This window comes from Moschus berezovskii, chromosome 22, assembly GCF_049115385.1.
Source record: "Moschus berezovskii isolate FMDL1 chromosome 22, NW_MosBer_1.0, whole genome shotgun sequence".
NCBI classification, from domain to species: domain Eukaryota; kingdom Metazoa; phylum Chordata; class Mammalia; order Artiodactyla; family Moschidae; genus Moschus; species Moschus berezovskii.
Window position 1 is genome coordinate 3179874 of NC_142481.1, and position 13868 is coordinate 3193741.

The 13868-nt window shown below is 63.8% G+C and overlaps 2 protein-coding genes across 2 annotated transcripts; both read right to left on the reverse strand.

Moving 5' to 3' along the window:
• Positions 1-21: 21 nt before the first annotated feature.
• Positions 22-6916, reverse strand: GARIN5B (golgi associated RAB2 interactor family member 5B). Its single transcript, XM_088830452.1, has 10 exons — positions 6361-6916; positions 6020-6174; positions 5662-5920; positions 5231-5255; positions 4983-5044; positions 4767-4870; positions 4627-4673; positions 4444-4526; positions 2242-3884; positions 22-155 (listed from the first exon to the last, which is right to left on the reverse strand). The coding sequence occupies exons 1-10, from the start codon at positions 6508-6510 to the stop codon at positions 128-130; spliced, it is 2556 nt and encodes an 851-aa protein (XP_088686578.1). The 5' UTR covers positions 6511-6916; the 3' UTR covers positions 22-127.
• A 567-nt stretch (positions 6917-7483) lies between these two features.
• On the reverse strand, positions 7484-13422 carry IL11 (interleukin 11). Its single transcript, XM_055410730.2, has 5 exons — positions 13128-13422; positions 11793-11965; positions 11534-11620; positions 11269-11430; positions 7484-8659 (listed from the first exon to the last, which is right to left on the reverse strand). Exons 1-5 carry the CDS (start codon positions 13405-13407, stop codon positions 8489-8491), a joined length of 873 nt encoding a protein of 290 aa, XP_055266705.2. The 5' UTR covers positions 13408-13422; the 3' UTR covers positions 7484-8488.
• Between the last annotated feature and the right edge of the window lie 446 nt (positions 13423-13868).

Sequence of the window (13868 nt, forward strand, 5' to 3'; positions counted from 1 at the left end):
CAGGGTAAGGGCCGGGCTCCTGGACGCCAGGGCCAGGTGTCAGGCGGACCTACAGGGCTCAGGGGCTACCTGGCCCTGCTAGGCTCCTCTGGACACTGGCGACTGAAGTTGAGTTCGTCGCATCCCACTATTGAGACTGCTGCGAGTGCGGCCTGCTGGAGAGAGAGAAAGCAAGCTAGAGGGGGCTTGGGGAACATGCGGGGAGAGAGTAGTGAGTGCCGATGTGGGGTGTTCCTGCTCCAGGGCCTGGCAAGCCTGACCTGGAACCCATGTTTCCTCCAAAGTCCCTCCTAGGTTTCCCTCCGTCCTGCCTCCCCAATATCAAGCCTGACTCTGGATCCTTCACCCCAGCATCCCAATGCACTAACATCTTCCTCTCAAGAAGTCCTCTCGTGTCCCACATCCTAAATCAGCTTCCTCTTCAGGTTCCTCCTTCCCTTCCTGTGAATTCCTTGGAAAGAGCTGGTGAACGCCTCCTCTTCCATTACCCTCTTTACGTATGTGTATGTGTATGTGTGTGTGTAACGACTGGGGAAATACACACCCTGCAAAAATTACCGCTGTAATGATTTGAAAGTGTGCAACTCAGTGGCATTAAATTGCACTCATAATGTTGTGCAACCACGTAGTTCCCAGGACGTTTTCATCACCCCAGAAGGAAACCTCACATCCTTGAGGCAGTCGCTCCCCACCCCTCCTACCCCTTGCAGCTCCAGGCAGGCAGCCACCAATCTGTTTCCTGTCTCTTGGGATTTGCCTCATCTGGACGTTTCATGCAAACCACATCGTACACGACGTGGCCTTGTGTGTCTGGCTCCTTTCACTCAGTCACATTTTCAAGAGTCACAGCTCAGTGATCCTGCCCTTGCTCGCCTGAGCGTGCCCCATTCAGGTCCTCCGTCTTCCCGCTCCTTGCTGTTAAATCCAGAGGTTCTGTCTCCTCCCGTCTTCCTTCACCTGGTTGCAGCGTTCGACGCGGCTGCTCCCATGATGTCTTGGTCATTTCCTTCACGTGGTGGGCTCAGGAGGCTGTCCCGTGCTCACCCTCTCTGTGTTCCCCCTCTCGCTAAACACCGCGGGCCTTGTCTCTGCCTGCTCTTGCTCGCTGGTGACCTCGGGGCTCATAGCTTGCAGGAGCTGTCCACGCGCAGTGGGTGACTCCCCACATCATTCTAGACTCTTGTGCGGCCACATACGCCACGTCCTCATCTGACATCTCAGACGCAAGATGTCCAGGATGGAATTCCCAGTCTTCTCCCTGACACCTGCTCCACCCACAGCCTCTGCTGCCACACCTTCCGGGTGTCTCAGATCCCAAATCTCTAGGTCACCCTCGGTGCCGCGTCAAACACGCACAGCCCATGAGCTGGCCCGTTGGCTCAACCATCAGAGCACCTGCAGAGCCCCACTCCTCCGTACTCCTGTCCCTGCCCCTCTGGTTCAAGCCACCATCACCCTGTGCCTCGGTCACCATGGCAACGGCCTGTCCCACTCCTCTCCCAGCGTGCACCAGTCCCCCTCCACCTCTCCACCCTTCGGCCAGAGAGCATCCTTTCCAATATATGTAAGTTCCAGCCATCCTGCTCAAAACCCTCCAGGGCCACTCAGCAGCGAACCCACACCACTTCAGGTGGCCTGCAAGGCCCCGCGTGACCACGATTCCCACTCCCGGACATCCTGGAGCTCCGTGTCAGTCCGGCACATCACATGCTCTCCTGCCTCAGGGACTCTGCCAAGGCTGTTCTTTCTGAAGGGAACGGATTTCCCCAGATGTCTGCACAGCTTCCTCACCTCCCTCCTTGAGATCTTCACACAGATGATGCCAGCTCACTGAGGCCCTCCTGGACCAACTCAACCCAGTACCGGAACCTGTCTACCCCCACGCCTAATTCTCCCTACCCTGCGATGTGCCCAGAGCCCTCCTGCCTTCTAACGTATGATACAGTTGATGTGGATTCTGTCGCCAGAGGTGCCAACCTCAGCACTACTGCGATCTTTTGGGCACCATCCCTACACTGTGGGATGTTGAGGGCTATCCCTGGGCTCCACACCCAAAGATGCCCGGAGCAACCCACTCCCCGAATTGCTCAGTGCCACATCCCTAGTGCATAGAATGATGCCTGGCACCTGGTCGATGCTCACTATACACTGAGAGCCCAGAGGGAAGTGAGGAAAGAGGGAGTGAGCCCCCTGCCTCCTCGTGGACACCAGATAGAGAGGATCATGACCACTGCCAAATACCTGGGCGAAGGAGTGAAGGCGCCCAGCTCCTCCTTTGTCTTCTCCACCTTGGAGGCCTCGTCCTTCATACTCTCCATTTCCAAGAGGGTGGGCAGGAGGATCTCCAGGTTCGACCCCACTGTGGCCACAGGGCCCTGGTCCGGGCCCCTCTCAGGCTCTTGAGACACTCTCTTGGGCTGCTGGGAGACCCTGGCCTCCATCTTTGAGATGGGGGTCAGCGAGGTGGGCGACTCGGGTATGTCCTCCCACCTCGTGGAGGGCAGAGGGATGGGAGTCTGAGAGGCAACATTCATCTTGGGGCTGCTGGCCGCACGCCTGGGGCGAGAGGACACGTTGGAAGGTCCCTTTGAGTCCTGGGGCATCTCCTCCACCCTGACCCCCAACTGCGGCTGCTGCACCCCCGCCAGTGTCTCCTCCAGCATGGACGAGTGGGTGGGGATGAGGGGTACCCTGCCCATCATGGACAAGTCACACCCCTGCCAAGTTGACAGCCAGGAGGGCAGGTCAACCAGAGCCGACCTCAAGGTGGGGTCCTTGGAGCCGGCGATGATCATCAGCTTGGCAAGGGTGAGCCCTTCCACGGAGAAGGGCCTGGTCTGCTCCTGGGGGGCTTGTTGGATGGCCAGTTTCTTGGTCTTGACCCACGTCTGCTGCTGCCCCACCTCCTTGGATCTGAAGCCTGGCATGTCCAGAGCGATCTCCTCCTCCATCGTGTGGACCCTGCCCTCCAGCTTGCCCTTGCCCTTCAAGCCGTCCACGGCGATCTCCTGGGCCCTGCGGATCAGGACTTCCTCCGACGTCTTCTCAGTGGTGGTGAAAGGCACCTCCACGGTCGTTTTCTGAGTTCTCGTCTCCACCATGTTCTTCTCCTTGGTGCCCATCAACTTCATAGGCTCTGGCTTCTCTCCAGGCTTCCTGTTCCCAAGCACATCCCCTCCGTGGCTTTGGGCAGGCACGCTGATGCTGTCAGGGCCCAGTGTCCTGTGGTGTTGGCTGGGTGAGGTCAGACCCTTCTGGGATGGGGCAGGTAGGAACACAGATTTCCTGTTGGGAGCAGGGTGGGAAACAGCCTTCAGGGAAACACCAAGTGTTCCTGGGGCCCTCTGAGATGGCGCAACCATGGCCGGGGCCTTCTGGGGGATGGCTGGTGTGTGACGGGGCTTCTGAGATGGACGAGGCATGGCTGGGGCCTTTTGGAGAATGGTTGGTACATGAGGGGGCTTCTGAAATGGGGCCTTTTGGGGAGCAGGAGGATAAGCTGTGGCCTTCTGGGAGGGGCCGGGTGCAGTGGACATCTGCAGTGGAGCAGGCATGGCTGAGACCTTCTTGGACTGGTCAAGGATGAATGGAGCCTTATGAGGGGCAGCAGGCACAGCTGGGGGCTTCTGGGTAGGCGGCAGAGGCCTGGCCTTCTCGTTAAAACTGGGGAAGTCGGGAGCATAGGCGGCCGGGCAGATGGAGTAGGTGGACACGGTGCTGGTCTCAAGGTCCATCAGGTTGTCCACGTCCAGCTGCCATGCGCACATATCCAGGTCGTCACAGGCGCCCAGCTGGGGCATTTCAGGGCTCTCCTCCGAGATACAGTGTAAAGGGGTCTCCAGTAAGCCTGCCAGGCATGTGCCGCCCTCAGTCTCAGAGCAACCCTGTGGGTGCGGGACGCCAAGGGAGCGGTGGTCAGGCCGCTGGAGACACCCAGAAGCCGGCCCCGGCGCCTCCCCGCTCAGACCCGGGGGTCCAGGCCCCCGCCCCTCCCCACTCAGGCCCTGGGGTTCAGATACACCGCCCCAACCCCCCTCAGACCCGGGGGTCCAGGCCCCCCACCCCAACCCCCCTCAGACCCGGGGGTCCAGGCCCCCAGTCCCTCCTCCCCTCTGAGACCCGGGGGTCCAGGCCCCCGCCCCTCCCCGCTCAGCCCCTGAGGTCCAGATACGCCGCCCCAACCCCCCTCAGACCCTGGGGTCCAGGCCCCCAGCCCCTCCTCCCCCCTCAGACCTGGGGGTCCTGGCCCCCCGCCAACCCCCCTCAGACCAGGGGGTCCAGGCCCCCACCCCTCCCCCCTCAGCCCCTGGGGTCCAGATACTCTGCCCCAACCCCCCTCAGACCCTGGGGTCCAGGCCCCCAGCCCCTCCTCCTCAGACCCGGGGGTCCAGAGCCCCCGCCCCTCCTGCTATGTCTCAAGCGTTGCCCCAGCCCTGGGTATACAACTGCCTTGGAAGAAGACTCCATGCGGTCCTGTGTGTTGGAAATGATGCTGAAGATGGTCCGAATGGTGATGCTGGGCTTCTCTGGGGGGTAGGGGGAGGGATGCAGGGAGAAAACAGTCTGAGCCCTCTGCAGAAGGGTCAGAATTTCAGAGGTCCATTCACGGAGCGGGTGTGTGCTCACCAGAAACTTCAGTCTTCGGTCTGCCAGAGGGGAGGTTGTGTTGGGGCCTGCAGGGGAAATTTGGTGTGAATCTGGCAGCTTCTGCACCGAGACCCACCCCCAGCCCCCTTCCCTCCTGGGGGACGAGGCCCCACGCCTACTTCTTTTCCATGGATTTCTTCCTGGCGTCCACGTGCTCCAGCTGGGACCACACGAGAGGCAGAGAGTCGCCCACGGCCTGAGACTTGAATTTGCGCTTGAGGGTCTGGCGGTGTGTGTGTGGGGTGGGTGGTCAGGAGGTGCAGCCCCTCAACCCCTCATGCCCCGCCCTGCTCCCCCTGACCCCCCACCTCCCCAGGGCCCAGCAGCCCGCTCACCTTGGCCTTCTGTCTCTGAGCTGTCAGAATCTTGTAAGGAAAGGTGGGCTCGGCAGTCGTGACTGGAAAGAGACAGGGACCCGTCAGGTCAATGACCCAGGGATGATGGGTGGTGGCCCCAAGAAGACTCACATGGGGCTCAGCCAGGGGACTGAGAGGGGAAGAGAGGGACTGCTGGGGCTCTGTCCATGCCTGGCGGAGGAGCTGAGACTGGGGGACAGGACCAGTGGACACCCCAGCCAGCTCACCTGAAAGTCTGTGGTGGGACGGGACCTGTGGATGGGGAGGGGGGCAGTCAGGAAGGGGGCCTCCTCCTGGTGTCCACATCTCCACCACCTCCCCAGTCCAGGCCCCCAGCCCCTCCCCCTCAGACCCCTAGCCCCTCCTCCCTCAGACCCCCGGCCCCTCCTCCCCCCTCAGACCCCCAGACCCTCCTTCCTCAGACCCGGGGGGTCCAGGCCCCCAACCCCTCCCCCTTCAGACCCGGGTGTCCAGGCCCCTGGCCCCTCCCTCAGACCCGGGGGGTCCAGGCCCCCAGACCCTCCTCCCTCAGACCCGGGGGTCCAGGTCTCCAGACCCCTTCCCAGGGCTCCTGTACTTTCATGGCTTTTGGTCCTGACTCCCTCTGGAATCTAGAACCATAGCTACCCCCAGGCGTCCGTGGGGGTCAGGGTCGCACCTGGAGGCGCCAGGTGGAGGCAGGAGGCGCTAGGTGGGAGAGGCCCGTGGGGGGCGTGTGCAGGGTCCTGGGGGCCCAGGAAGTGGCGGGATGCTGGAGTAGGCTGATCAGGCGCATCCAGCGGTCGAACAGGAAGCCGACCTCGCCGTCGGGGGCGTCCAGCTCCAGGTAGTAGTAGCGGCCCGTGGCCAGGCGCAGCTTCAGGCGCCAGGCGGACAGGTCGTGGACGTAGAGATGGGCCAGGCCCAGCGGGATCATCCTGGGAGGGGGAGACGGCGGCAGTAGAGCGCGCGCCGGGGGCCGGGGCGGCGGGAGAGCGCGCCCCCGGGGAGGGGCACGCGGGCGCGGATGGGGGCACCTGGTGAGGACGAGGTCGGAGCACTCCCTGTCCTCGCGGGGCTGCGCCATCAGCAGCATGTCCGGCAGGACCAGGCCTGGCAGGGAGGCGGCCACGCCCATGGTCACTCGGTTGGTGCCGTGGTGCACGTACACCGGGGCCCCTCGATTGGTCACCTGGGGGGTCCAGAGAGAGCGGCTGGGACCACTCGGGTCTCTTACGCTCCTCTGGCTCCCCAACAGCGAGCCCCCCACCCCCTCAAGCCCCCCAGCTGCCCCTTGCCCGCCGAATCCCCCAGCCCTGGTGGGGTGTCTCCCGCCCCTCCTGCCCCTTCCGCCCGCCGGGCGCAGGGAGCCGGGGACCTGGACGAAGTTACTCTCGAACATGGGCAGCGGGCGGAGGGGCAAGTGCTCCCCCTGCTGGAGGGTCTTCTGCAGCTCGCCCAGAGTGGGGACCCACTGCGGGCGCCCCCGGGGCCGCCCGGGACGCCTCAAGTTCCGTAGCCGGTTCATGGCGGCTGCAGAAAGGACGGGTCACCCGGGGGCGCGGAGGCAGGGACCCGGCACCCCGGCGCCTGGCTGCCCCGGCCCCCGTCCCAGCCCACCGGCCTCAGCCCCTCGGACTTCAGCGGCTGCAGGGGGTGGAGTTTCCCCAGGGCTCGGGCATGGCCCTGCAGGGGTGGTCCGCGCCGGCTTGGGGGAGGAGCCTTCCTCGGAGGGGCTTTGTGACCTCATGGACCACAGGTGCGGCGCTTCCCGGGAACTCCCCAGGGACAGTGGGCTCCCTTCTCCTCCTCCTGGGACCCTGCCCCAGAGTCCCAAAGGCTGGGATGGTTGAATCAGAATGCCCCCTGCAGACCCAAACTAGCGACAACCCAGGGCCCTGGGAGGGTCCCTCCGGGAGGCTGTAAATGGATAACTAAATCCAAGGGTTTCTGACTCTTGAAGAGGGGGAGGCTTCAGTTACAGTCCCCACTTGCCAATGACCCTTCTCCAGACCCGGGGGAAGGTCCACGCTGCCAGGGGCCTCAGTTTCCCTCTATCTAACTTGTGTCTGTGGTACTGGTTGCTGGACATTGTTACAACGAACTTGTAATGGCCCAGTGCTGTATGTTCGGACATCAGGTTTGGAGTGAGCCAGACTGGGCAGAGTCAAACTGACTCTCCCTAGCTGTGTGGCCTTAAACGGCAGGATTCCCCAGGAGCCTATTCCCTCCTCTGTAAAATGAGGGGGATGGGTACCAGGGAGTGCAGGGAGGCTTGTAAATAAAACCCCACACTTAGGTCCTGGCCCAGAGCAGGCCTGCAATGAATGGTCATTCTTGTCCCCTTCTGAGGTCTTTTCGGGAGGGTGGGTGCTGCTACTCTGTCATTCTAAATATAGTGTTTATTTTCTTTTTTTAATGTGTCATGCAAAATACGTGGTCATTGTAAAAGTTCTGGAAAATACAGAGAAGCACAAATAATGAAAGTCACCAGCAACCCCACCCCCACCTTCTACCTGAGCTGGCCATTGCCAACATTTTGGCGGATTTCCTTCTAGGGTTTTAAAATAATCCATATATCTGTCTCTATCTACATACCTACATGTGTAAACACACACACAATGGGGATCACACAGTGGTTTCCAGCCCGCTCCTCCTATGCCAAAGGCAGGCTCTGTTAACATCTCTCTTCACGGCTGGTGTGTTCTGTCACATAGATAGGCACTACAATTTATATAACCATCTCCTACTGTTGGGCATCTAGGTGTCTTCAATTTGCTGTTGTAAACACTGCCATAAAGGACAGCCTTGAATTTGCAACTTTGCCCTGTACTAGTAAACTTCTGGAATCTTCCATTAAATATTTATTGAGTGCCTATGAAGTGCTGGCCACCAGATGAGGCTCAGACGCAGCACTAGGAATTCATGGTCTCTGGGGGTGATCCAGAGAGTAGATGGCCCCCCTCTCCTTCCCTGTCTGACCAGGGCCCCCCCCAGGGACCCCAGCATCGAGCCCCCAGCTCCCAGAGAAGTCACCTCTAAGTGGATGTGTATAACGAATTTAATTCCCCCTTCTCCATCTCACAAAGGTTTCTCACATTTTTGTACAAAAACCCAGGCCTCCTTTCCCCCTCCCTTCCCACCCCAACATAAAAAGTTAATAGTTTAATAAATAATAATATGCTCCTGCCCAGGCCCAGAGGGGTGGGAGTCAGGGAGACCCTGTGGCCAGACTTAGAAACCCACAAATCTGGGAGCCAAGTTCCTTCCTCCTCAGGGACCCTGGAGTCCATCTGCCTCCCACCACCCCTGTTAAATAAATAAGTATAAATAAGGCACAGATGCCCCTCTGCCCAGGTCTCCGGGACGGATCCTGGAGGGATCGTCTCTAACTAGGAGCGAATGGAGTGGGGGGGGGAAATCCTCTGACCACCACAACTCCATCCCGAAATAAATAAATAAATAAGATCTGGCTTTGAACGGCACCGGTGGCTCTGGGCGGAGGGTCACAGCCGAGTCTTCAGCAGCAGCAGGCCCCGCACGGCCCAATCGAGCGTCAGCTGCAGCCCCCCCAGGATGGCATGGGCCGCCCGGATGCCCCCCCAGGCTGAGGCCGGGGGCGCCAGGGGGGGTGCTGGAAGGTCTGGGGGCGCCTGGGGCAGGGCCAGGTGGGACATCTGTCAGGAGAGGACAAAGGGTTAGCGTCAGGCCAGGGGTGCAGTGGGGTGTCGAGTAAGTTGGGGGGGAGTTTGAGGCTTGTGCTGAACCAGGGTTGGAGGAGGGCCAGAGGGCCTATTTCCACAGTGTCTCGGGGCTGGAAGCTGGGGTGTCGGGGGAGAGAGTTGTGCAGGATGCGGAGTTCAGAAATTTGAGACTGGGGTTCCAGAGTCAAGTTCAGGGGGCCAGGGTGGGTCTGTAAGGTCAGGGCTGGGATCCTGAGGCTGAGGTCTTAGATATGGGGTCTCTGGGATCAAGTTCAGACACTCATGGGTGAGGGCTGGGGCCTCAAGTCTGGGGTCTCAGAGCTGAGAATCGGAGTCTGAGTTCCAGGGCCTTTGGGCTCATGTTCAGAAACGGAGGACTGAAGTCTTACCACCTCAGGGTCTTGGGTCTAGAAAGTCAGGGTCTTGGGGTCTTAAGGGGTCACAACCTAGGTCTGAGCTCTTGGGGACTCAGGGCTCAGGATCTGGGGTCTTCTTGTTGGAGACCTCAGGATCTAGGTCCTTGGGGTCTGGGGCTTGCAGAGCAAGGGTCTCCAGGCTGGTTTTTAGTCAGAGCTCATCCTCGTAGGGTCTGGGGTCTTAAGGTCAGGATCTCAGGGGCAGGGTGTGTGTGTGTGGGGTCTCAGGGTCTGGAAGTTCAGAATTTCCTGGGCTTGGGGTCTGGAATCCTCCTGTCTTGGGGCCAAGCTCTCCAGGTCTTGGGATGAGGATTTGGACTCTCAAATCTTAGGACTTCAGGGTGGGAGACTCGGAGTCACAAGATCATGGGGTCCGAGTCTCCAGGTGAGACTTTAGAGTTTCCAGGCAGGACTTCCAAGTCTGGGGGCTCAGGGACACAAGGGGAGGGTGTCAGAGTGGGCCTGGAGTCCAGGGCCTCAGGGACACGGCGAGAGGGTCTCAGAGAGTCCTGGAGTCCGGGGCCTCAGGGCCACAGAGAGAGGGTCTCAGAGTGTCCTGGAGCCCGGGGCCTCAGGGCCACGGGGAGAGGGTCTCAGAGTGTCCTGGAGCCCGGGGCCTCAGGGCCACGGGGAGAGGGTCTCAGAGTGTCCTGGAGTCCAGGGCCTCAGGGACATGGTCGGGGGGTGTCTCAGAGTGTCCTGGAGTCCGGGGCCTCAGGGACACAGAGAGAGGGTCTCAGAGTGTCCTGGAGCCCGGGGCCTCAGGGACATGGTCGGGGGGTGTCTCAGAGTGTCCTGGAGCCCGGGGGCTCAGGGACACAGAGAGAGGGTCTCAGAGAGTCCTGGAGCCCGGGGCCTCAGGGACACAGAGAGAGGGTCTCAGAGTGTCCTGGAGCCCGGGGCCTCAGGGACATGGTCGGGGGGTGTCTCAGAGTGTCCTGGAGTCCGGGGCCTCAGGGACATGGTCGGGGAGTGTCTCAGAGTGTCCTGGAGTCCGGGGCCTCAGGGACATGGTCGGGGGGTGTCTCAGAGTGTCCTGGAGTCCGGGGCCTCAGGGACATGGTCGGGGGGTGTCTCAGAGTGTCCTGGAGTCCGGGGCCTCAGGGACATGGTCGGGGGGTGTCTCAGAGAGTCCTGGAGCCCGGGGCCTCAGGGACACAGAGAGAGGGTCTCAGAGAGTCCTGGAGCCCGGGGCCTCAGGGACATGGTCGGGGGGTGTCTCAGAGTGTCCTGGAGCCCGGGGCCTCAGGGACACAGAGAGAGGGTCTCAGAGAGTCCTGGAGCCCGGGGCCTCAGGGACACAGAGAGAGGGTCTCAGAGAGTCCTGGAGCCCGGGGCCTCAGGGACACAGAGAGAGGGTCTCAGAGAGTCCTGGAGCCCGGGGCCTCAGGGACACAGAGAGAGGGTCTCAGAGAGTCCTGGAGCCCGGGGCCTCAGGGCCACGGGGAGAGGGTCTCAGAGTGTCCTGGAGCCCGGGGCCTCAGGGACACAGAGAGAGGGTCTCAGAGAGTCCTGGAGCCCGGGGCCTCAGGGACATGGTCGGGGGGTGTCTCAGAGAGTCCTGGAGTCCGGGGCCTCAGGGACACAGAGAGAGGGTCTCAGAGAGTCCTGGAGCCCGGGGCCTCAGGGACATGGTCGGGGGGTGTCTCAGAGTGTCCTGGAGCCCGGGGCCTCAGGGACACAGAGAGAGGGTCTCAGAGAGTCCTGGAGCCCGGGGCCTCAGGGACATGGTCGGGGGGTGTCTCAGAGTGTCCTGGAGCCCGGGGCCTCAGGGACACGGGGAGAGGGTCTCAGAGAGTCCTGGAGCCCGGGGCCTCAGGGACACAGAGAGAGGGTCTCAGAGAGTCCTGGAGCCCGGGGCCTCAGGGACACAGAGAGAGGGTCTCAGAGAGTCCTGGAGTCCGGGGCCTCAGGGACATGGTCGGGGGGTGTCTCAGAGTGTCCTGGAGCCCGGGGGCTCAGGGCCACGGGGAGAGGGTCTCAGAGAGTCCTGGAGCCCGGGGGCTCAGGGACACAGAGAGAGGGTCTCAGAGAGTCCTGGAGCCCGGGGGCTCAGGGCCACGGGGAGAGGGTCTCAGAGAGTCCTGGAGCCCGGGGGCTCAGGGCCACGGGGAGAGGGTCTCAGAGAGTCCTGGAGCCCGGGGGCTCAGGGCCGGGTCATCATACCAGGAGCTGCAGCCGGCGCAGCAGCCGGTCCAGCCGGGCCTGCAGGGTGCCCAGCTCGGGCTCCAGGGTCCGCAGGGAAGGGCCTCCTGAGCGCCGCAGCCACTGCACATGCCTCCGGTAGGAGAACAGGTCTGCCCGCAGCCGTGTCAACACTCCCGGGAGCTGGGGGCCCGGCGGGGGCGGGGGGCGTCAAGGAGCGACTGGTAAGTGCCCCCGTCAGCCCCCAAGCCCGGCACCCGCTTCACTGGGCCACGCCCGCCCTTACCTGCAGGGCTCCCAGCGCCCCCGCACTCATGGCCAAGGTGGGGAGCGAATCAAGGCTGTGGTCTCCGTCAGCTGGGAATTTGTCTCCCTTGGGGGGGGGAAGAGGCCGTGAGAGGGACCCAGCCCAGCCCCGGGGGGGTCCTTCCTCCCCCATCACACGCCCCTGACCACCTTTCCCCCCTGTCTCGGCCGACCCTGTAGCCCAGAAGCCCTCCGGGTCTCGGTCCTGACCCCAGCCCGTCCCCTGCAGGCTGTCCTACCAGCTGTGCGGCCAGCTGCCGAGTGTCCGCCAGGAGGGAGCGAGTCAGGAGGACCGCGCTGTCCAGTTCAGCGCGAGGGTCCGGGGAGGCCCGCGGCGGGGCGGGCGGCGGCCCCGGGGCAGCAGCTCTATCGGGCCACAGGCTCAGGGCGGCCAGGACCAGGCAGCAAACACCTGGGGAGGTGGAGAGGTGGGGGAGAGGGCAGCGGCTCAGCCCCGACCGGGGGTCTGAGGGAGGAGGGGCTGGGGTGGGGGTCCTGGGTCCCCGGGCGGAGCGCCCCGGGCTCGGCGCAGGGCCTGGGCGGGTTTCCCTCTCCCTCCCCGACTCGGGCTGCCCCGCCCGTCGGAGCAGACGCGGCCCCGGGGCGGGTAGACGGGCCGGGCGTCTCCCCTCCGCCCCCGGACGCCGGAATCCGGGCCCCGGGGCGGGGCACGGTGGGGGGGAAAACGCGCAGGCCAGGACCTGCCCCCCTCCCGGGGCTCGGGAGCCCGAGCCGGACCGAGAGCAGGGGAAAGAGACCCGGGGGCGACGGAGCCGCCGGAGGAGCCCCCGCGGGGGCCGACCCGAGCGGGCCGCAGAGTCTGCGATGCCCCGCGGCGCACCTGGGCGGCGGGCGGCGGAGAGACGGGTACGCCGGGCGCGAACTCGGCGGGCGGAGAGGGCGCCGGCGGCGAGGTGCGCTGGGGCCCCGGGCCGCCGCCGCCCATCCCCCCCGCCCCGCCCACCCCGCCCGCCGGCCAATCAGCGCCCCCCGCGCCGCCCCGCTCCCGCGGCACGCCCCCGGCCCGCCCCCGGGCCCTCCCCGCCCGCGGTCCGTCGGTCTGTCCGCGTCCGTCTGGCTCTGCTGTTTCTGTCTGCGCTCCTGCGTCTCCCTCTCTCTCTCCTCCCCTTGGCTGGGCGCGGTGGGGGGTTGGGGGTCCGCTCTGACCTCCTGGGGCCCTCTGCCTCAGTTTCTCTCCTGGAGCCTGTCCGTCGGGGTCCCCGGGTGTCTGGGGCCCCCTGACGCCCCGGGGGTCCCGGGCCGTTCGCGCTTAGCCCCTGGCGTTTGTCTGTCTGTCCGTGGGCCTCCCATCGCTGTCTCTCCGCCTGGCGCTGCCCCGTCGGGGTCTCCGCGTTCCTGACCCGGCCTTGCACCCCTCCCGCTGCCCGTCCCTTGCCTAGGGCCCCTGCCCGCCGCGAAGGTCCTCCTCGCTGCGTCTCCGCCTCCCCTTGGCTGCCTCGCGCTCCTCCAGCGCTCTGTCTGCTCCCCACCCTTCCAGCGACGGTCCCTCCCTCCTCTCTCCCTCCCCGTCCACCCCCCCCAACTCCCCGCTCCAGGAACTTGAACCAACTTACTGTTCATGTCCCCACAGGGCAGGGATTCCCCAGGGCAGGGGGCAGGGGGCTGGGGGCCTTTAACCCTTCCCTGTCCGCTGCCGTGGGAGCCCTGGGGGTCAGCTGGGCCTCGGCCTGGGGAGGGGAGGCATGTGCGTGTGAGCAGAAAGGGCCGCGGCAGTGAGGGAGTGTGCACGCCTGGGGGGTTATATAGGGGGCCGAGGCGGGCGGGCGGGGGGCAGGCGGCAGGGGAGGGCGGCCTGACACATCCTGACTCACCCTCCCTGCCTGCCTTTTCCATTCAGACGGAGCCGGCTGCCTCGCAGGGCTCACGCCGCCGCCGCTCTCGGAGGAGGGCACGGAAGGAAAAGTTGGAAAAGTTGAAAAGGGAAAGGGGGGGGTGGTCGGAGAGGGGCTGGTGAGGTCATTGGCGTCCCCTCCCTCCACCTCCTCGGCCAGCCGCCGGGGCAGACACACACTGCTGAGAACGGGGCCTGGCTGCAGGGCGTGGGGGGGGTGGGGTGGACCAGGGCTGGCAGAGAGATGGGGAGACGGGGAGCTGAAGATGGGGGCTGGAGGGCTGGAGGTGTGAGCGCAGAGACGCTTTCAGGAAGAGAGAGAGAGGGGGCTGGAGAGACCCAGACCCAGGCACGGAGGTCCAGACACATAGAGAGATGGGCCGCAAGATAGCAATGGAGCATCTGAGATGCAGAGAGAGAGACACAGAGATCTCCCCAGACAGCCAGAGACAGCCAGAGAAAG